This window comes from Chelonia mydas, chromosome 4, assembly GCF_015237465.2.
Source record: "Chelonia mydas isolate rCheMyd1 chromosome 4, rCheMyd1.pri.v2, whole genome shotgun sequence".
In the NCBI taxonomy this organism is placed as follows: Eukaryota; Metazoa; Chordata; order Testudines; family Cheloniidae; genus Chelonia; species Chelonia mydas.
The window spans coordinates 60,331,744-60,354,258 of NC_057852.1; the positions used below are offsets into that span (position 1 = coordinate 60,331,744).

Consider the following 22,515-nt stretch of genomic DNA (forward strand, 5'->3'; position numbering starts at 1 on the left):
CTGCCTTCAGACAGGTATAGTCAGTGGCATCTGTGGCAGGCAAGTCAAAGTAGGCCTTCTGGGCCTCTCCACACAAAAAAGGGACGAGAATGCTGGCCCACTGCTCCTGGGACCACGCCTCACACTGAGCAGTCCTTTCGAATGAGAGGAGATATGCCTCTATGTCATCTCCTGATGTCATCTTTGGCAGACAACCAGTGGCCCTCGGGGTTCGCGTCCCGTCGGACCCCCGGGCCTGGGTGGTGAGGATCTTCAGCTGGTCCACCACCTCTCTCAAGAGGGCACAATCTTGGGTGCCTGGCTTATCAATAATTGATTGGTTTCCTGCTGTAGCCGCATAGACTCCAATTGTGCCATTGCCTGAATCTGGGTGGCCTCCTGCTGGGCTGCCGTGGCTTATACCAGAGCTCTTACCACCTTCTCCATTGTGGTACAAAGCAAACAAACAAACTAAAACAAAAAAAAATCCAAAACCCCAGTGTACTTTTTTTTTTAAAACCTCTTTCTTCCGCCACGTGTACGATATCCCACTGCTAGCACCAGTTGTGACAAAGCTCTGTCCTTGCCTCTGTGGGTCCCGCGTTTCCTGGCGGATTTCACTAGCCTCAGAGGCTCACCGTGCCCTGCACGTAACCCTTCTCTCTCTAGAGACAAGGGTCACAGTCTACTGAGCCATTTTCATCATAAGCCAGCGAGGGAAGTGAGGAGAACTTATCCTTCCTTGCACAGTCTCTGTTGTCTCCCAGTCTCAGTGATTAATCAGGGGGGCAAAGGTGAGTGGGGGGGAGCCCGGGCCCACCTTCTACTCCGGGCTCCAGCCCAGGGACCCTAATAGTATCAGCTATGGTAGCTGACCTTTTAGAAACATGACGTGTAATTCCGTGGGCTACTTCCCCCACAGCAGCCCTCACTTCCTCAAGCTCCACTTCACCCTTACCTCAGGGCCTCCTTCCTTGTGCCTGATATGGTGTGTACTACTCAGCCTCTCCAACAGCGCAGCTTCCTCCCATGGCTCCTGACATGCACACCCACCTGACTAACTGGGAAGCTTTTAACTAGTTTTAGCCAGCCCCTGATTGGCTTCAGATGTCCCAATCAACCTAGCCTTCTCCCTGCCTTCTGGAAAGTTCTTAATTGGCCCCAGGTGTCCTAATTGACCTGGAGCAGCTGCCATTTCACTTATCCTGGTACCAGGGATTTGTTTAGCCTGGAGCTAATATATGTATCTCCCACTACTTTTCTATAGCCATCTGGCCTTGCCCCGTCACAATATACAAAAATGTCTGGAAGAGATGGCTATTTTCTGTCACTGTCATATTCATTATAGAATTTAATATCTATCTTTAGGTCTTCAACACTAGGATTGTGTATAATTCTCTTGATTTTGTCAAATTAGGTATCTAACATTTTTGGCAGTTTTCCCAAGAGTCCGTATATATTTATTTTTTGCTACAGGGGTGGGGAGAGGATCCTAACTTTTAACTTTGTGTTTGCATTTTACTGATAGTTAAGCCTGGTGTTTATTAAAGTTTGTGCTGCAAGACATTATGCATTTGATCGTTACAAATCTGATGTAATTAGGAAAAAAACATAATTGGCCACCCTTTAATGGTTTAGGTACCAATCCTACAAAGTCCTTGTATCAATGGTACTGCAAAGTTGTACATGAACTTAACTGTTTTTGCAGAATTCAGTTCTATATGGTTGCCACTTCTTGCACGTTTATCATGGATAACACAGCTTTGGCCCCTGCTGCAGGAGCTGTTGCTAGAGGATCCAGCTGAGATTGGAGCCTCATTGTGCCAGGCACTGTGCAAACACAAAGTAAGGATATGTCTACACAACAGTTGCTACAGTAGGTATGCCTCTGTAGCACAGACACTTCCTACATTGGTGGAGGATTTTTTTCTGTGGATGTAGTTAATCCACCTCTCCGCGAAGCGGTAGCTAGGTTGTCAGAAGAATTCTTCCATCGACCTAGCTGTGTCTACGTTGTGGGTTAGATTGACCTAACCACAGCACTCAGGGTGTGAAGTTTTTCACAGTAACTAGGTTGATCTAATTTGTGACATAGCTAGGTTGATCTAATTTGTAAGTGTAGACCAGGCCTAAGAGCCCTTGTTCCAAAGACATTACAGTCTAGTCTACTGCAAAGAATAGTAGTGAGTTTGTGACACAGTATTGACAACCCCAAGCATTCAAAAGTCGTGGACTCAACCCCCCAAAATCATGAGATGTTAATGGGGCGCTGGAACAATTTGTATGGGGGGGTACTGAGAGCCATTGAACCAAACTGTAAAAACCGTATATGATAGGTTTCAGAGTAACAGCCGTGTTAGTCTGTATTCGCAAAAAGAAAAGGAGGACTTGTGGCACCTTAGAGACTAACCAATTTATTTGAGCATAAGCTTTCGTGAGCTACAGCTCACTTCATCGGATGCATACTGTGGACTTCATGCCAGCAACCCTAGTTCCAGCACCTATGGATGTTAAAATAACACATTATGGGTTCTTGTTATTTGCCTTCTTTGTTTTGAGCATTTAGAACTCATATTTTCAAGTTTTTCTCCTTTTTTCTCTTCCCCCTTCATACCAGAGTCCCCTCTTCTCCCCCAGTGCCGGGGTCTTTGTGTGCCTCCCCATAACCCATCTCCGTATCCCGTCTGCCACATGCCCCGGGGCTCTGTAGGTCTCCATTCCCCATAACGTTGTCCCACATTCATCACCTCCGTGCCTGGGGCTGTGTGCGTCCCCCATTTTCACCAAAGTCAGCAGGGTTCTGCCCACCGATGCCTAGAACATTCCCTGAAATGTTGGAACTGATTGGATGCTGTGTGCAAAAGCTATTGTGTTACAGAAAGACGGAGAAATGCCATCAGGTTGAATGTAGGGCTTAGTTTCATTCAGCCAATTACTTAAAGCAATGATATTCGTCAATTTTCAAAGGAATTGGAGATCTTAAAGTAGCTGGAAACCTAATTTATTTTTATTGTTAAGAGGGATTTATACTCCTATTTGTTGTTTCGGAGTTTCCATTGTTGGGCTGATATTTGTGTCTCTCTCCCAGTCCCTAACTTTTTCATGGAAGGCCGTGTGCACTTTTTGGGGCATGTGATCTGTGGCCAGAAGAGAAGTTCTGGCATAATTTGAGATGAATCCATTACTGAGACAGGTTTTTTTTTTTTTTTTTTTTTTTTTAAAGATGGTGACTTTTTTTTTTTTTTTTTTAAATGCCTGTTATCAGTTTTCAGTGTCATATTTAAAAAACTGCTGGACTTGAAACTTACTGGAATAAGAGAACTGTAGGACTGGAAGGGACCTCGGTAGGCCATCTAGTCCAGTCCCCTGCACTTAGGCTGAACTAATTATTATAGACCAGCATTTCTCAAATGTGGCCACCAGGGACTTTCCTTGTGGCCAAGCCTCCTGGGTTGGGGGGGGGGGGGGCAGGGGGCAAATTAGCAGCCACTCCCCCTCCCTGTTGCTCCTGGATGCCCTGCTTTGGTGTTGGTTGCTGGGTCTGCCAGTAGAGGTTGGGCCCTGCCTCCCTCTGGAGACACCTGGGGCACAACGCTGGAGGAGCAGGCACCCAGTGAGTTCTCCACCTTCCCAGGGGCGGTGGGGTTCACCCCTGGGATGGTGGGGTGGCAGGCTCTGGCTGCAGGGCTTCAGGCTCCAGTTGCACAGCTTCAGGCTCTAGCCCCCTGCTGCCTCCATATCACTTTTCACAACGGACTTACTAGCTAGCAATAAATAAATTACAATAATTTGTGTTCCCTAAAGCTAATAAAGTATTTTAGGAAATAGTGTGAGAGCGGCCACCAGCAAGATTTGGCAGCCACACTCTGAGGCCACCAAAAAATTTGCCCTGAGAATCCATGTATATAGACCAACCCTGACAAGTGTTTGTCTAGCTTGTTCTTAAAATCCTCCAGTGACAGAGTTTCCACAACTTCCCTAGGTAATTTGGTCTAGTGCACGGGTTCTCAAACTTCATTGCACTGCGACAACTTTCTGACAACAAAAATCACTACACGACCCCAGGAGGGGGGGATCAAAGCCTGAGCCCACTGCCCTGGGCGGGGGGGCAAAGCCCCTGGGCTTCAGTCCCAGGCAGGGGACCTGTAACCTTCGGCTTCAGCCCCGGGCTTTGGGGCTCAGGCATTGGCTTCAGCCCTGGGCTCCAGCAAGTCCAATGCCAGCCCTGGCAACCCCATTAGAACAGGGTTGTGACCCACTTTGGGGTCCTGACCCACGGTTTGAAAAACCCTGATCTACTGCTTAACTTCCCTTACAGTTTGGAAGTTTTTCCTAATGTCTGACCTAAATCTCCCTTCCTGCAATTTAAGCCCGTTATTTCTTGTCCTGTCCTCAGTGGATAAGGAGAAAGATTTATCACCCTCTTCTTTATAACCTTTTATGTACTTGGAGACTGTTATCATGTCATGTCATCCCCCCCCACCCCACCAATCTTCAATTCTCCATTCTAAACAAACCCAATTTTTTTCAATCTTTTCATTGTAGGTCATGTTTTCTAGACCTTTACTCTTTTTTTCTCTCCCTCCACCCCAATTTGTCCACCTCTTTCTGAAAGTGTGGTGCCCAGAATTGGACACAGTACTCCAGTTGAGGTCTTGTGTGTTGCTTACAATTCTCCTGCTAATACATCCCAGAATGTTTGCTTTTTTTCCCAACAGTATTACATTGTTGACTCTCATTCCTAGGCAGTCATTTCCCATTTCGTATGTGTGCAACTGATTGTTCCTTCCTAAACAGAGTATTTTGCATTTGTCTTTATTAAATTTTATCCTGTTTTATTTCAGACCATTTCTTCAGTTTGTCAAGATCATTTTGAATTCTGATCCTGTCCTCTCAAGCACTTGCAACCCTCCCAGCTTGGTATTATCCACAAACTATAAGTGTAGACTCTGTGCCATTATCCAAATCATTTATAAAGATATTGAGTAGAACCAGACCCAGGACAGATCCCTGAGGAACCCTACTTGATATGTCCTTCCAGCTTGATTGTGAACCATTGATAACTGATCTGAGTATGGATTTCCAACCAGTTCTGCACTCCCCTTATAGTAGGTTCATCTAGGCCACATTTCCCTAATTTGCTTATGAGAAGGTCATGTGAGACAGTATCAAAAGTCTTACTAAAGTTGACATATATAGCATCTGCTGCTTCCCTCCTAGACACAAAACTTGTTACCATGTCAAAGAAGTATATTAGGTTGGTTTGCCATGATTTGTTCTTCACAAATCCATGTTCACTGTTTATCACTTCTTATCTTCTAGGTGCTTGCAAATTGATTGTTTGCATATTTGCTCTTTTATTTTTCTGAGTACCGAAGTAAAGCTGAGGGGTCTGTAATTCCCCAGGTTGTCCTTTTCCCCCTTTTTATATATACAGGTATTATATTTGCCCTTTTCCAGTCCTTTGGGATCTCTTCTGTCCTCCACCAGTTCTCAGAGATAATCGCTAATGGCTCAGAGATCTCTTCAGCCAGTTACTTAAATATTCTAGGACATATTTTGTCAGGCCCTGCCCACGTGAAGACATTTAACTTGTCTCAGTAATTCTTAACTTGTTCTTCTCTTGTTTTAGCCTCCCATCCTACCCTATTTACACTGATGTTCACTAGGTTAGGCTGATGCAGCTGTGTTGCTGTAAGCTCTTTAGTGTAGCTGCTCTAAGTCGACAGGAGAGAGCTCTCACGTTCCCAACAAGCAGAAGTAGCTGTGTCGGTTACATCGGTGTAATTTATGTCATTCAGGAGGTTGGCTTATTAATGCCCCTAAGTGACATAAGTTATACCAACCTAAGTGATAGTGTAGACATAACCTTTCGTCATCTGGTCACTGCTAACCTTGCTGCGTTTTCCATTCTGTTCTCATTGAGTAATGGGCCTACCCTTTCCTTGGTCTTCCTCGTGCTTCCAATGTATTTGTAAAATGTTTCTTTGTTACCCTTTATGTGCCTAGCTAGTTTAATGTCGTTTTGTGCCTTGGCCTTTATAATTTTGTCTCTCCGCGCTTGTTTTTTTTTTTTTTTTACATTTGTCCTCTGTAATTTGACCTAGTTTCCATTTTTTTGTGTATCTCTATTTTGAGTTTCAGGTAATTGAAAATCTCCTGGTTAAGCCAAGAGGTGGTCTCTTTATCATAGTTCCTATTTTTTCTACATTTTGGGGTAGTTTGCTCTTGTGCACTTAATATCTCTTTAAAAAACTGTCAGCTCTCCTGAGTTCTTTTTTCCCTTAGACTTGCTTCCCACAGGATCGTACCTGCTTATACCCTGTATGCTAAATTCTGCCTTCTTGAAGTCCATTGTATTTATTTTGCTGTTTTCCCTCCTACCATTCCTTAGAATCATGAACTCTGACATTTCATGAGCAGTTTCAACCCAGCTGCCTTTCAGTTATCAACTAGTTTGTCCTTATTTGTCAGAATCAAATCTAGAATAGCCTCTCCCCTAGTTGCTGTCTCCAACTTTGTAATAAAAAGTTGTCTCCAATGCATTCCAAGAACTTGTTGGATAATCTGTGCCCTGCTGTATTATTTTCCCAGCAGATGTCTGAGTAGTTGAAGTCTCCCCCATCACCACCAAGTCTTGTGCTTTGGATAATTTTGTTAGTTGTTTTAAAAAAAGCTTCATCCACCTCTTCTTCCTGGTTAAGTGGTCTATAGTGGACATCTACAGTGACATCACCCGTGGGGGGTTTTTTGGTGGTTGGTTTTTTTTTTACCCCGTTTATCCTTATCCAGAGACTTTCAGCACGTCTGCCTCCCACTTCCATTTTGACCTCCGTGCAAGAGTATACATCTTTGGTACACAAAACACCGCCTCCTTTTTCCCCTCCCTACTCATCCTGAACAAGCTGTACTGTTCTATACCAATATTCCAATCGTGAATTATCCCACCAAGTCTTTATGATGCCAATTATGTCATAATTATGATTACTCACTAGTATTTCTAGTTCTTCCTGTTTATTCCTCATACTTTTTGCATTAGCATACAGATATCTAAGAGATCTAATTTTCAAACTGTGGTCCACAGACCCCGCAGAGTATGTCTGAGTCTGCGAAAGGTGACTATGAAAATAAAGTTTCAGATCCCAGAAAAGGCATTCAGTTTTTCTGATCAATCAAAAGTATGTGAATACCCCCACCTACAGGTCAAAAGCCAGAAGTGTTGTTGTTACCATAAAAGCGCACAGTTTAATGCCCGTTCTCATGCTGCATCAAATGCCGTGCTGAACATGTGCAACATTTATAGTTGAATTCTGTTCAGTCAGTTTTCAGTCTAAGATTTCTATGATGGGGGTCCATGGACCACAAGTTAAATTTCCAAAAGGGTCCATACCTCGATGTGAAATTTTTTAGGGGTCTGCAAAAGAAAGAAGGTTGAAAACCACTGGACTAAGATGTTCATTAGATTTCTCCTCCATATTCCCTCCTTTGTCCTTGCTATGTTTGCCTGTGTTCCCCCCAGGTTCTGACCCTTCACCCAGATCTCCATGTTCTGGACTTACCATGGGCTTTTGTCTCCTGCTCCCGTCGAACCTGGTTTAAAGCCCTCCTCAGTCTGCATCCGAAGATACTCCGTCCTCGATAGGTGGACCCAGTCTCTGCGCAACAGACCTTCTCAGAACAGCATCCCATGTTAAAAAAGCGGAAGCGCCCCTGGCGAGATCATCTGTGTAGCTGTGGTTCACCTCCAGGTTCTGTTTGTCTCTACCCGGGCCCCATCCTTGATTGGAAGTCTGGATCAGAACGCCACCGGTGCCTCCAACTCCTTCACCTTCACACCCTGAGCCCGATAGTCACTTCTGATCTGCTCAAGGTCAGACCTCGCAGTATCATTAGTGCCCACATGGACAAGCAGCATAGGGTAGTTGTCAGAGGGCTGGATGATCCTTGGCAAGCCTTCCATAATGTCTTGCATATGGGCCCCTGGCAGGCAGCGCACTTCCCAGGATGCCAGGTTAGTCTGGCAGATGGATGCCTGCATCCCCCTTAGAAGGGAGTCACTGACCACCACCCTTTGTTTTCTCTTAAAAGTGGGGCCACGATCCTCATAGCCTTAGGGGTACATGGTTTCTCCTTCTCCATGTTCGGGAGAGATTCCTCATCCCTCTTTGCCTGGGCAGCATACTCTTTTTTTTTTTTTTTTTCCTCCTATCTCTGTGGATGGTGGGTTGAGAGCAGGCGTTGAGCACTGTCAGCTGCCAGCAGTAACAAGCAGCAAGCTCCCTCCCTGTGAAGGAGCCATTTCCTCCTTTCCTGGTGGTGCTACTGAAGTCTTCTCTGGCTGGATTGCTTCCTCAGCTTTGGAGATTTCCATATGCGTATTTTCAATGAATTCCTCATGTGCCTAGATTTGTTTCTGCCTAGCTACCTCCTCTTGTAGCTCTCCCACGTGCTTCCTGAAAGATTCTGCAGGTAGACACCTCTCACATTGGATGGTCTCCCCAGCCTGGTTTTCTGTGATGGGGAAATACAAGCCACAGTCTCTGCAAATCCACACCAGTACCTAGGTAGAGGCATCCATAGTCGGGTTCTCTGTCTGGACAGAAGTGCAGCTGGAGCAGCCAGGAGCAGTGTTGGCACTGATGATGTGGCCTTTCCAAATTGTATTTCATCTCAGAAATAGAAATAAGTGCTCTGCCGGCTTCCAGAAGATTTTAAAAAATGCCCAGAAATGGTGGAGAATTAAATATTTTCATTTAGAAAGGCTCTATTCCTTTTTTTTGCAGGTAGTCCTCAGGATATAAACTGATTGATTGCGTCAGAGGTTTGTCATGGTGCTTTTTTCCCCATTAAAAAACAGAATCAGAAAAAGCAATGGATTTCCCTCTCCCCGCTCCTCCAGTCTCTCTCTTTTTTTAGTTGTACTCTTGGGCCTTGCCTGCTCTTGATAATTGAATAATTGTTAAATGAAATGATAGTATAGAACAACTAGAAGAACCGGTGGTGTAATGTGTTTGCACAAATCATATCTTTTTCAGTTGCAGTTTTGTCCTGTGTCCATTCTTGAACACATTTGCAGTTGAAGAAAATCATTAAGTCCCCCAAACGTGGGTGCCATTTTCTAGTCTTCTGTTAAAAAAATAGATAGGGCCAAGAAAAATGATAGTAGTAGTTTTTGGTTTAACTGAGTTGAAGTTGAGTTCTTGTAACAATGTTGTTGTTTCTCTTTCCTACCAATATTGATGATTTTTGTTTGTTTCAATTTGGAATACGAAATAAATAAATACATAAATATATACGACTATTCAAGAATAACATTACAAGTATGCATTTTGAACTAGGTGAGCAATGAACTGTCCTACCGTGTGCCATAAAATCCATTTCCTGAGCTAATTAAAAAGGCCATTGTCCTCTCTTTCTCAAGGCTGTTAATGATGTTTAGGCTGAATAGCAGTCAAGGATAGCTCATGTTTATTTATATTAAACTTCTTGAACCATGAAGGTGTGGACCTAGAAACCTAGGTAACAATATCGTATTGTTATCAATAACTCCATCCTTCCACCTCCTTGCCTACTACTATTTGTGACTTACTTGGGGCACCTTGTTTGAAATCTGATAGTGCTTTGTGGCACAGAGTGTCTTTCTGTTTATTTGTACAGCTTGTAACACAGTAAGTCCCCAATCACTTTGTGTGCTACTGTGATACAAATAATAAATATTGATTTGGATGATGATACTATTTGCAAATTTCCATCTTTGATCCCAACCTGTTTCAAAACTGCAACAATTAAAGTCACATAATTCCCAGGATCGTTTCAGGTATTTGGTATCTTCAGATTGATGCTACTCTTTCTCTAGCTGCACCCTCTGTGAAGTATCTGCCTTTTGCCCTGTATGGCTGAACCTGGTCACTGGCTGTGACACAAAGGCCTTGTCTAGGTGTTTAGGGTATGTGTAGCTACACACGGTGGTGAAAGGCAGGCTGTGTGAAAGCATCTGCCATTCCCAACACAGGGAGCTGCTGGAACCTTCCTGGCTGGCTCTCCCCGCCAGAGCTTTTCCTCACTGCCGGAGTCTTTCACTCTGGCATGGAAAGTTTCCCACAGTGGGATACTACACTGTTAAAAATAACGGTGTAGACAAGAGAGGCGCTGCTTGGGCATGTAGAGAGCTATGTAGGGCATATGTTCCTGAATGTCTTTATTGGCCTAAGCAGCACCATCCACACTGCTATTTATACCATGCTTGGGGGCGGGTGCGGTGTTTGTACTCTACATGAGTGTAGACATAGTCAAAGGCTGCATCAACAGTAAGGGACTTTTCTAAAATATATTTAACACTGGGTGCATACCTATTGTAGACAAGGCTCTGGGGTCCATACCAGTTTTCACTACCATGTTTAATATTGTTGAAAAGTTTAAACAATGATGAAAATGGGTCCAGACCTGGAATCCTTGTCTACACTAGGGCTGTAACCTGCAGCTGAAGATATGAGAGAACTGGTGGGAATTTTTTTGTCAACTTCCCAACTGCAGAGAAGAGTAAACTGACAACTGAAACACGTTACTCCATTATTTCTTCAATACACATTTGGAGAAGAGATGCTAAAGCAATATCTGTAAACCTAGGATTTGCTATTGGAAATAATTGTGGATAATGTAAGCATGGTGTTACAGTCCTTGTGATTTAGTCCAAATTCTCTTCTGCACATAAGAAATATTTTAGCCTGGTTTATAGTCATAATTTCACTTGTCGTGATTGCCAGTATATTCCACACCATAGAAATCTTTTATAAAAGTGTGGATAGTGCAGCTCTACAGAGGAATATATGAAAGTCCGTGGAACAGTGTACCTGAGATGTAAAATTAGGAGAGCACATCAGTGTTAGCACAATGACTAGACGAATGTCATGTTGTGCATATTAGGTAGCAGTCTGCCTCAGTTTCAAAATAGCATGTCAACAAAGTAGTCATAATTTTTTTTTTCTTTTTCAGCTTCTCAGCAAAGATACCTAATGGGAAGGCTTTACATTTTCATCCTTCGGTTCTGCATTTTGGAATGCAGTGAGTATCTTAGATTATTGTTGTTTTAATTAATAATTAATAGGACTACCACGAAATTGGGGCAAGTTTGGAATGAAAGAGCGTTAGCCCAGATCATTCCTTTCTATGGGAGATCCTACAAGAGGGGTCTCAAAGGAAGGAAATCATCTTAGTGGTCTCCCTAGAAAGATCCCCAGGCACATTGTCCTATTGAGGCCATCGTCATACAGGGTCCAGGCTCCCAGCAGCCCTCCTTCTTCCAGATACCTAGCAGTGTGGCTCAGAGCAAGTCGTAGTAAAAACGCTGACATCTTTGTACGCTAGCACGCTGACTGTTCCTGTCCCACTCGCGTAGCTGGGCTAGTGTTAACAAAGGGAATTTTTTTCAGAAAAAAAGAGTGGTATAGACAAGGTACATAGATACTCTTCTCATTCCTCCCAAGTCACAAGAAATATGACTCACCACTGGCTGCAGTAAAGTTCCTGGGTTTGAGGAACATTGATCATTGGGGGTCAGGTGAAAACGGTAGCTGCAGGGTTTGGGAATAGAACACGATGTTAAAAGGAGACTTGGTGACTGTAGACAGGAAACTAGTGAACATTGAGTAAACAGCATTTGTAGGTGATTACTGTAGCTGTACCAAATGGGTTCTTACCATTGGATGGCCTCTTAATGAGGTAAGTTGCCTCAGTAGATCTGGGAGTGGGCTTGTTATCGGACAAGACTAACACTTAAATCAAATCTCTGAAAAAACAAACACATTGCTAGAATCTGTAAGAGTTTCTGTGCTGCTTAAGTTTTGGCGAGAGGAAAGCTTTTAAAGAATGATTAGCAGTTTTGTCCCATCAGTTACCAAAAAGCACAATCCCCTTGTGAGCTAAAGGAATGTTCTAGAAGAAGCAGAGAATGTCTGCATCAGAAACAGCTTTCAAACTTCTTACCAAAAATATATGGCCTAAAAGAATCATTTTGTCAACTGACCAAGCAAGACTTTTACTTCTCTTAAACATAATTTATTAGTTTCCTCAAAAATCTGTACCCAGCAAGTAAAAAACAACCCAGCCTGACCACTCTATATATAATGTTTCACAAACTGTTAGTGACTGTATGTGGTTTTTGCTATGTGTAACCGATAAGTTTCAATGTCATTTATTTTTCTTTATATTTTAAAGGGTCAAATTCTGGGTTGCGTAATCTTCAAATACGTTAAGCTGACAAATTGTTACATATCAAAACGTTTTAATAGCACCAAAATGTGTTGATTTTTCTTGCAAATTACCAATGTTTATAAAATCAGTAATACTTTGTTTTTTTCCCTTAGGTTACTGGGACTGCCCAGATCTAAAATGCTGTATGCTTACAACCCTAGTAGGGATAGAGAAGTTGTAGTGAATTCAGTGTTTACAGCTACTAGACATTTTCATGTATCTCCTGTTCATAGCAGGGTGAGTGTTGATGTACTCTTGGAAACTATGTAGTGGCGGTGTGCCAAAACTTCATGTTTATTTTGGCCTAAAGTTTTTGTTCTGTGCTCTTTTTCCATGCTACCTCCACCCCAACTCATTCTTTCTCTGTGTTTGTTAGCTTGTGTTTTTGTTTCACTTTTATACCTGGACAGATGTGGGGGGGAAATCCAACCTCCTACAATAAGAGAGGCTCATTTTATGATGGCTGAGAAAGGAAAGAATTTGTCATTGTTAAGATGGTTTGTTAAATCCCACTCTACTGTATGTACCATAGTGCTTCTGTGGAGTTCAGTAGTTGAAAGGCCTGAAGCTGTTTATAGCCTTGGATTCTCAATCTCTTGAGTATAGTCCTGTATGTTCCTTATAAAGGAGATTTACAATACAATGCTTTTTAAAGATCTTGGATTGCAGTTATAAAAGTAACAAACTTCAGGATAATTGTTTAATTAAAACTCTTTGTGAAGCTTAAGAACATTTAAAGTATGTAAAAAGTACACTGCGGTGCTCACAATTTGACAAAGCCCAGATTTCTGGTATGCTGGTATTTTTTCCCCCGTTTGCTTATATACAGTCAGCATTTTGACTAGGGCTGGATGAATGGTTCAGCAAATAAGCTTGAACTTGGCTCACATAAATGGGGACGAGTTAGAATTTTCCAGACATAAACTTGATCCTGTTTTTATGAATTAGGCTCAGATTTAGTTGCCAAACTGTATGCCCAACCTTAGCTGTGACTCAGTTCATTAAGCATCATGTAGCTCATGCATTGGTTCACTTCACAGTACGTACTGAACTACAGAGAACCGATTGTTGGGCTGAAAAGTTCTTGGACATCGGTATTGTGTAGGTAGACAAGCTTTTAGAGCGTTCTGTTAAAAAATCCAAACTGACCATTTGATATTCTAAAAATTCTGGGCTCAACACTGCACGCTGCTGAGTGCTCTCAGTTCTTGTCTTTATTGGGAGTTGAGTGTGCTCAGTACCTGGCAGGATGGGGCCCAGCATTTGTGGGGTTCATGCAACTGGATTCATATATAGAAAGGTCTGATGATAGATGATGTCAAAGGGAAGGAGCTGCAATTAGCTGTATTGAGCAGCAGGCTTTTATGTTGTCTCTTTAGGTGATTCCAGCAATGGGAAAAATTTCTTTCAGAGTCCTCTTTCTGCCAACAGAGGAAGGCAATATTGAAAGTTCATTATTTATAAATACCTCATCTCATGGAGTACTTTCATATCAGGTAACTTTTCAATTGATGCGTGCTTCAAAAATGACATCTAAAGACATTAACTTAAAAATCTAATTTTGAAAATATGTTGAATTCCTGACATAACCAGGAAAAAGGGAGCAAAGTTTGCCATTGACTAAGGCCCTGGTCCTAAAAACACTTACGTATGCACTTACTGGGCAGTTACTATCAACTGTATGCAGTTACTCTCATTACTGGGGCTACTCATAGTAATACAGTTAAGCACATGTGTGTTTGTAGGATTGGGGTCCATGCCCACCTGCCACAGATAGCTGCTTCTGCACCGTGTGGCAGCATAGCATGCACTATGCTGGGATGTAACATAAATTAGAAGTGTTTAGGAAACAGACTTACTGAGTCCTGTGTAGGTGGTCTTCAAGCTACACTGGGGTTCTTTTGTAAATAGATGCAGTGGAGTCTCACAGGGTGGAAGTGGTAAGTCTTAGCAGTTTTAGGCTTCTTGAAAAATAAAACAAAAGGGTAAGCGATGGTTGGTGATCGGAAGGCTCTTCTTAATCTGGTTACCTGAAGAATTCACCACAAATTTCTTAACTTATTTGACATTAAAATATTTTAAAGGGGAAGTTACATATTTGCAGGGGGTTTTTTTTTGCATTTTGATTAATTTTTAAATTCTTTTCTTCCATTATTTAAAAAAAGAACACCAACTTGAACCACATTGCCCACTCCCTCATCCTGAGACTGCGATGGGAAAAAAGTCTCAAAATGAGATGTAGGTCAACTAACTTGAAAAATATACCTGATAATGCACATTATTGGTGTGTGGCTCGGGTAGAGGCTCAGAACTGTGGCTGGGGTTTTTTTTTTTTTTGGGAAACTAGAAGAACAATATACTATATGCTGATTTTATCATCTCACTTTTTTGTCCAGCTTCTCTTCCCATTCATTTGGCTTGTTGTTCTTCATACATCTCATTTCACCTTGTCCTTTTGTGGACAAGTTGTAGGAAGGTGTTTTTATAAAATGGTCAGTCATTTCACTCACCACTGAGGCTGAATGTATTAAACGAAATTCATTCCTGGTTGTAACATACAAATTTCAGTGGAGCTACTAACTTACAGCAAGATTTTACCAGTCTGCAAAGATTTTTACAGCCGTCATCTTTAAGAGAATAAAGTAAGAGCTTTAACTCCAGTTATAACAGGGCCACAACTAGGGTAGGCATAACTTCTGTGGTGCAGGAGGCGTTATGATGCACTGTGACAGCATAAAGGATATAAAACACATTTGATGTTCCTATACCCTATTTATATTTCAGTGAGTATGTAAAAAAAAATTTTTTTAATGTTCCTTGTGGAAAATCCATTACTATGATTTTGAGTTATGGGAAAACGAGGATGAGTATACTTTTTTTAACCTTAAAATACACCTCTACCCCGATATAACGTGGGTTTGCATACGTGGTAAAGCTCCGACACGCTGCTCTGAGCAGCGTGTTAAGGGGGCCGGGGCACTGGATAAGGGGCAGAGGGTCTCGGGAGGTAGGAGCTCTAGGAGGGGCACTTTTGGGGGCTCTGCAGTCCCAGAGTGGCCCGGGGAATTAGCGGGGGGCTGAGAGCAGCCCGCTCCACTTCCCTTGCCCCGGCCCCAGCCGTGTCGCTCAGGGATCCCCCCCCGCACTCACCGGAAGCGGAGCAGCCCTGCCCCAGCTCCCAGCTGCGGCGCTCCGCTTCCCGCCACAGGTGAATGCAGGACCTCTCTCCTCTCCCCCCCCCCCCCCCCCCCCCCCCCCCCCCCCCCCACGACATGGCTGGGGCCGGGGCAAGGAAAGCAGAGAGGGCTGTGGCTGGGAGGTGGCGGAGTGGAACGGGCTGGGGCCGCGTTGCCCCGCTTGCTGCCGCTGAGTACCTGTCAGGGGGCGGGGGGTGTGGATAGGGGTCAGAGCAGTCAGGGGCCAGGGAGCAGGAGGGTTGGGGTTCTGGGGGTGATTAGGGACGGGGGTCTCTGGAGGGGGCGGTCATGGAACAGAGAACGGGGGGGTCAAAGCAAGTTCGATATAACGCGGTCACCTATAATGCGGTGAGATTTTTTTGTCTCATGAGGACTGCATTGTATCGGGGTAGAGGTGTATAGCAAAGACATCTCTTTGCACCAGTAATCAAAATACATTTCAAAGTTAGCATGTGGCTCTTCACTGAAAAAAGTTTTGGGGGGTGAGGAATAAGAAAGCAATATAAGAGATTGAAAACATGTTCAGTGTGCACCTAAGATTTTAGAAGAGACTAATGAACCCTCTGCCCTCCCTGTGACATCACTGGGGGTGAGGAGAACTTCACATTTTGCTTTCTACGGTCCGTGTCGGTTTGGGGGCTGCTGATGGGCTGGCACTGATGTACAGGCTGGATAAAGGAAACTGTAAATACCTTATTGAAACACAATCAGCAAATTCATCTTTAAATAAAACCTGACTTAATATTAGGGGCAGAGGATTATCCCAGATGCAGAAAAATTCAACTCTTGCAGCTGTATGATCCCCTCATGTTTTTATTCCATTCTGCATTTCTCTGCAGATGTTAAGCTTGTTTTAAAAAGTCTTATTCTGTTGTGAAGATACAACATTGCATGCAGTGTGCTCCTGCTCTGCTAATGCAGCGTTGAAGAAAACTGTGTTCAGCCAAGTATCAGTAGTAAAAGTATGAATTCGCTCATTCCCCATGCCGTTCTTCTCAGTGGTCTGTGAACAGCAGAGTCTACATGGTACATTTTAAAGATGACATGGAATTTTTAAAACAAGTTCCCTCTTTTGCTGCTTTCTGTGTAAAGAAGGCATGAAATGTGTGTTCTCCCCAAATGTTCTTTTTGATAGAAGAGTTGTTGGCTGGAGGTGTCTGATATCATGGTGCAGTTCACAAGAAGCAGCAGCAACATCCACGTATATGGTGTGTCGATTAAAATTGCCTGAAAGACAGAGAATTTGCTTTTTTTTTAATTGTTTGGAGACACTTATGTTGCATTGATGGGTGCCCTTTTATTAGGGGTACATCATAATGTCTGAATGAATGAATGCACAAAGAGACCTGTCATTACTTTTTAGAGTAGAACTCTCTGCACAAAATGCTGCGTTACCTTTTGTTTTTAAAGTGTAATTTTAAAAAATAGTTGATTTCTTGAAGTCTTACTAACAAAATGAAGTTTCATGGTTTGTGATAATTACCTAAATATCAAATGTTGGAGTAATGTACTGTTTTTACAACAGGTATTTGGAATGGGATCTATGGGAACCTCTCCAGAAGATTCTAACAAGCAGCTAGTGAATACCTGTTTACTGCTTCCAAGTATCCAAAACATCTGGATTTCACCAACACTGGTACAGTATGCATTTTTTTAAAAACACAACATTAATAAACTTAGAAATACAGGAACTTACATTTTTATTTTCAGGTATGCAAATAAAAACACATTAAAAATCTTTACTTATGTTTTTAACAAACGAATTTTTTTCAAAAATTGACTGCAAGTTGCATCACTTGAGATGCGTTTTTTAAAAGATTTTTACATTTCACGTTGTATGAGGGTGAATCTTACTGGTCAATCTTACTTTCTCTTAACAGTCTCATTGTCTGGTTTTTGTGCAGTGGCATAGTAATGTTATGGTAGGAATTACAATATGGGAGGAGGTAAAGTTTAAATTAAAAAATTGGCATGAACAGTTGTTTATATGGTTACCTTTGTTTGTTTGTTTACAGCTTGATTAAACTTCTTTTTTAACCCTGGTGCCTACTATTGGGGTGAAAGCTCCCTAGAATAGTTATTAATTTAAAGGTGACCTGCAGAGTTCAAAAAATTGTATTTGTGACCTTTTCTGCATGTTAATAATGTATAAAATAAGCCCACAGAGATTTTAAAAAGTTACTGGCCTATTTGCCACTGCTTTGAACTTTGTGTAATTATTTGTGCCTACACAAAGTTTGAATAAAATGCTGCTGTATCAGAATGGTGACCGTTTGCACACACACTGCACTTGCTTTGAAGGAATTCAAGGCATTCGAGAGTCAGACCCATTGTCTCTTACTTTAGAGCTTGTGTACACATGACCGTTATTCCAGAATAAAACTGTGTGAATTTAAAGCAGAATAGCAATTCCAGAAAAACTCCCATGTGTAGATACTCTTATTCTGGAATCAGAATATGTTTTGCTGGATTAGCATAATTCATTTCCAAAGAGAGGAGAATGGGAGTAGCTGTCAACAGAGACAGCAGCTACGGAGGGAAGGGGACACTCCCAGGGTGGAAGGTGGAAAGGAAAGTCAGCAGGAACCTGTAGGCAGGGTGTGTAGAAGGGAGAGGGGGATTAGCAGCTTCCAGGGGAAGAGGCATGACAGTTTGGGCATTAATAAAGTCCCCACCCCCCTTTTTTTTTTAAAAAACTATACTTCATCCCCCATTTTAAAGCAAATCTGTATTTTTAATTTAAAAAAAAAAACAGAAAACCAACCCTCCCCTCCCTCTCCCCCCTCCTCTTGTTTAAAAATGTGACTTTCCCTCTGTGGTTTGCTTGTGCCTGTGACTTTTTCTTCTGGACTTTCAGTCTTCTGATTTGGGCAGGGCCCTTCTGAATTTAGGAAGTCAGTCCACCTCATTCTCAGTTTTACTTTAAATAGTGAATGTATGTGCAGGGTCAGGTAGCTGTGGGATTCAACTCACTCTGCTTAGTTCAGACATAGAGTGAGCCAAGTCCACTACTATGACTGAGTGAGCAGGGGACACTATGCTCTCTTGGGTTTGTCATATTACATCTTGCACCGTTCTCCCCTGCCCCCCAGTTTATACACAGTGTGTGTATTTTTTAGGGAGTTTTTTTTGGAATTTCACAGTAGTCAAAGCAGCATACGCAGCTTAAACTTCTCTAACAGGTCCCAAAATAATCTGAGGCCTTACAACTTCTTCCTTCTTAGGAATTCTTTCAGGCTATGTAGATGTCCATCTGTAAAAAAGGGAAATAAGGACAACCTGGGGAATTACAGACCAATCAGCTTAACTTCAGTACCCAGATAGATAATGGAGTTAAATAATTAATAAATCAATTTCCAAACACCTAGAAGATAAGGTGATAAGTAACAGCATGGATTTGTCAAGAACAAATCGTGTCAGACCAACCTAGTTCTTTCTTTGACAGGGTAACAAGCCTTGTGGGTGGTGGGATGTGGTATATCTTGACTTTAGTAAGGCTTTTGATACTGTCGTGTATGACCTTCTCATAAACAAACTAGGGAAATACAACCTAGATGGAGCTACTATAAGGTGAGTACATAACTGGTTGGAAGGCCATTCCCAGAGAGTAGTTATCGGTGGTTCACAGTCAAGCTGGAAGGGCATATCAAGTGTGGTTCCTCAGGGATCAGTTCTGAGTCCAGTTCTGTTCAGTATCTTCATCAGTGATTTAGATAATGGCATAGAGAGTATGCTTACAAAGTTTTCGGATGATGCCAAGCCGGAAGGGGTTGCAAGTGCTTTGGAGGATAAGATTAAGATTGAAAATGATCTGGACAAACTGGAGAAATGATCTGAAGAAAGTAGGATGCAGTTCAATAAAGACAAGTGCAAAGTACTCCCCTTAGGAAGGAACAATCAGTTGCACACATACCAAATGGGAAATGACTGCCTCGGAAGGAGTACTGCCAAAAGGGATCTGGGGGTCATAGTGGATCACAAGTTAAATATGAGTGAATAGTGCAACACAGTTGCCAAAAAGCAAACATCATTCTGGGACGGTGCCTAGGACCTGCAGGGACACGGAGCAGGATAGGAAGCCACGCCAACCCCCACCTATCCCCCAGTACCAGTGGCGCCCCTGGACCTCTTCCGTGTCCCCCCCCGCCCCCCCGAGCACCCGTGGCCCCCTCCCAAGTTTTAGTCAGGGCAGATTTTTCATAAAAGTCATGGACAGGTCAAAGGCCTGTGAATTTTTGTTTACGGTGACCTGTCCTTGACTTTTACTAAAAATAACCATGATTAAAACAGGTTTCCGAGTAGCAGCCGTGTTAGTCTATATCCGCAAAAAGAAAAGGAGGACTTGTGGCACCTTAGAGACTAAGTGGAAAGTCACTGAATGCATCCGATGAAGTGAGCTGTAGCTCACAAAAGCTTATGCTCAAATAAATTTGTTAGTCTCTAAGGTGCCACAAGTACTCCTTTTCTTTTTGCATGATTAAAACGTTGCCTTAATCACTGTGAGAGGGGGAGAGGGGTGTGTGTGTGTAGGGAATAGCTCTTTAGGAATAGGGAACTAGGGATTTAAGACTGAGGAAATCCTGGAGGAAAGTCCCAGTTGCAGCCAGGCTCACAGAGGAGGCTAATTGTATAGTGTTGTTTTATTTACTATGAAAGCTAAAATCCTCAGAGGGAGAGAGTTTGCACAGTACAACCCTGATCCAGCAAGCACACCTCTGTGCAAATGTTTGCAGAATCAGTCTAATTGAGGCCCTATCTAGGCTTGGTTGTGGACATAGAGGGAAATTACTCTCAAGCTTCACACAACCCCTCTGGTGCTGGTTGAACAATATTTTGAAAACAATCCAGCCAACAGTCTGTGATGTTTTCTCTGTTTGGATGGGTAAAAGTATGCTTCGCTGATGATGATTGTTACTCAGAACCACCAGACTGATTTTTTGTTTGTTTTTAATGAATTATCAGAATGTAGTAATGTGAAGTAGAATCCTTGAACTTTTATGCTGGAAAGGGAGCCTAGTAGGTCAGTTGGTCCAATCTCTTGTTCTTTCTTTGAAGGTTTCTGTCTCTGTACCATCTCTACTTGGTGCAAACCAAGAAGTGACTTGAAGATTTGTAGTAATTTTGACTCTTACTCAGTTCTTTTCTCCCTTTGAGAAATTAGCATTCTTCCTCTATTCCCACCCCTGCACACCTCTTCCTCTCCCTCTGTCCCCCCACCTGCTTTCCCATTAATCTTGCCATTAAAAATGTTCTTTTTAGTAAACTGAGGTTTTTCTTGGAAATTATTTTTATTATCAAACCAACTGCTTCTTGCTTATAGGACGATTTTTACCCTTTTTTATATTTACTATCCCTGTATGTTTAGTACAATTTTCAGAGCAAAACAAAATGTCCATAATAGCAAACCACTTAATCAAACATTCATAATTGCCACAGTAATTTCACCCTTTCACCCACAGTAATTAATGAGATGAAATAGTCTCTAGTTACATTTTTACAGACTGATGGGAAGCTTAGAATATCCAAAATATACAAATATAATGTATAATTGTATACATTGTATAATGGCCCTGTATTAAAGACCAGGTTGATTTTAATATTTGTTTGCGTGTGTGTTTTAGAGATGAATGGAGAATGGTAATTCTGTTTCAGGGAAGATTTCAAGATTTGATTTCTTTTCAATTCAGAAAGCAAACCAAAAGTTTCAGAATTCTCCCTGAAAGGGAATTACCATTTTCCACCCAGTCCTACTGGAAGTCCTGACTCTGAGGCACCTCACCTGGCAGGCTGCCCATGATCCCGGGCTGCTGAAGAGCTGTAAGCCTAAGAGCTTGGGAGCTGGGACTCCCAGGGCGTTCCATCAGCCCATCATGTGTGCTGCTCAGGAGCCAGGCAGGCATGGCATGCTGGTAGGAAACCAGACAGGTTTTCATTGGAACCCTGTCTGGTGTCTGACAGAATTTTGTCAAAATTGAAGCATATCCACAGAATTTTTCGACTTTGGCAAATCCTGATGAAAAACCATTGAGCTGAAGTTGTTTAGGGGTGTGTGTGTGTGTATTCTCAATATAAAATATATAGAAAAGCTACTGTAGATTTGTGAAGGGAACCAAACTGGTTCTATTATCCATGTCACACAGGGCTCATTCTAGATCTTTTTGACATGGGTTTTTGCTTTTTCATTTTGCTTCTTATGAGAACAAGGCACTGTATAATTTCACATTCTGCTATGATTTATATGCCGTAGCAGTTTTCTGTGTTATAGGACAGAATACTTACACAATCAAGAACTGCAGATGAAGGTGGTGAAGGTTTTTTTCATGGAAGCTCTGCTTTTGACAGTGTACTGATTCTAAGATTCCTTATTTTGTCCTCACTTCTGTGATATATGCATCCTGTCAATTATGTAAGACACTTGGCTTGACACGCGATGTATATTGTCTGTCATAGCAGAATGAAGAACCCTTTTCTTTTCTGAAGTTATCTTTGTACATTTAAAAAATCCCTATAGACAGCAGATGAACATAAAATACAGGTGTGTGTTGGAATTTTTTTTCCCTTTAGTGGCTTCACTCCTTTAAAATACCAAAGTACAGCATCCGGGGCATTCAAAACAAAACCATTATGATTGGGATTGGTCAACTGGTGCACCAGATTGGCTACTTGACTACTGTGCTCCTAGCAATTGTGGGCAACAAAAGGAAGGCAGAATCCCCTGCTGTAAGGCATTTAAAATCTAGACTGGACAGAGTGAAATTCAGAAATATAGTAATCACCATAAAAGTTGGGGGAATAAAACTCCATTGACAGGTCAAGTCATTACGACTGTGTAACAGTGCCTTCCTCGGCCCCTCCACAAACTCAGTCGGAGACCTCTCCAAATTACATGCACCAGTGTCCTTTTATTGTTCGTGTCTGTCCCCTCCACCTACTATTTACGTATCTTACAGACCAACACCCTGGGAGACCGCTAGCTTCTCCTGCTAGCTGGGATCTAGAGCCTCTTGCTCCTCCCTTTCCGTCTCCCCTTTGCTTCCTCCCAGCCAGCTTTATATAGCAGGCTGGCTGCTCAGGCCCGCAGGTGTAGCTG

At 42.5% G+C, this 22,515-nt stretch overlaps 1 protein-coding gene across 11 annotated transcripts in view; it reads left to right on the top strand.

Moving 5' to 3' along the window:
• The window catches only part of TMEM131L (transmembrane 131 like), a 124,218-nt gene that overhangs the window by 49,359 nt on the left and 52,344 nt on the right, over nucleotides 1-22,515 (top strand). For 7 of the 11 annotated variants that reach the window (XM_043545855.1, XM_007071293.4, XM_027833414.3 and 4 more), the window contains 4 exons: nucleotides 10,972-11,040; nucleotides 12,342-12,465; nucleotides 13,608-13,724; nucleotides 16,951-17,061. In XM_043545855.1, coding sequence (XP_043401790.1) covers nucleotides 10,972-11,040; nucleotides 12,342-12,465; nucleotides 13,608-13,724; nucleotides 16,951-17,061 — 421 coding nt within the window. The remainder of the gene's footprint in view (nucleotides 1-10,971; nucleotides 11,041-12,341; nucleotides 12,466-13,607; nucleotides 13,725-16,950; nucleotides 17,062-22,515) is intronic. The other 4 variants (XM_043545856.1, XM_043545857.1, XM_043545858.1 and 1 more) reach the window with 1 other exon arrangement.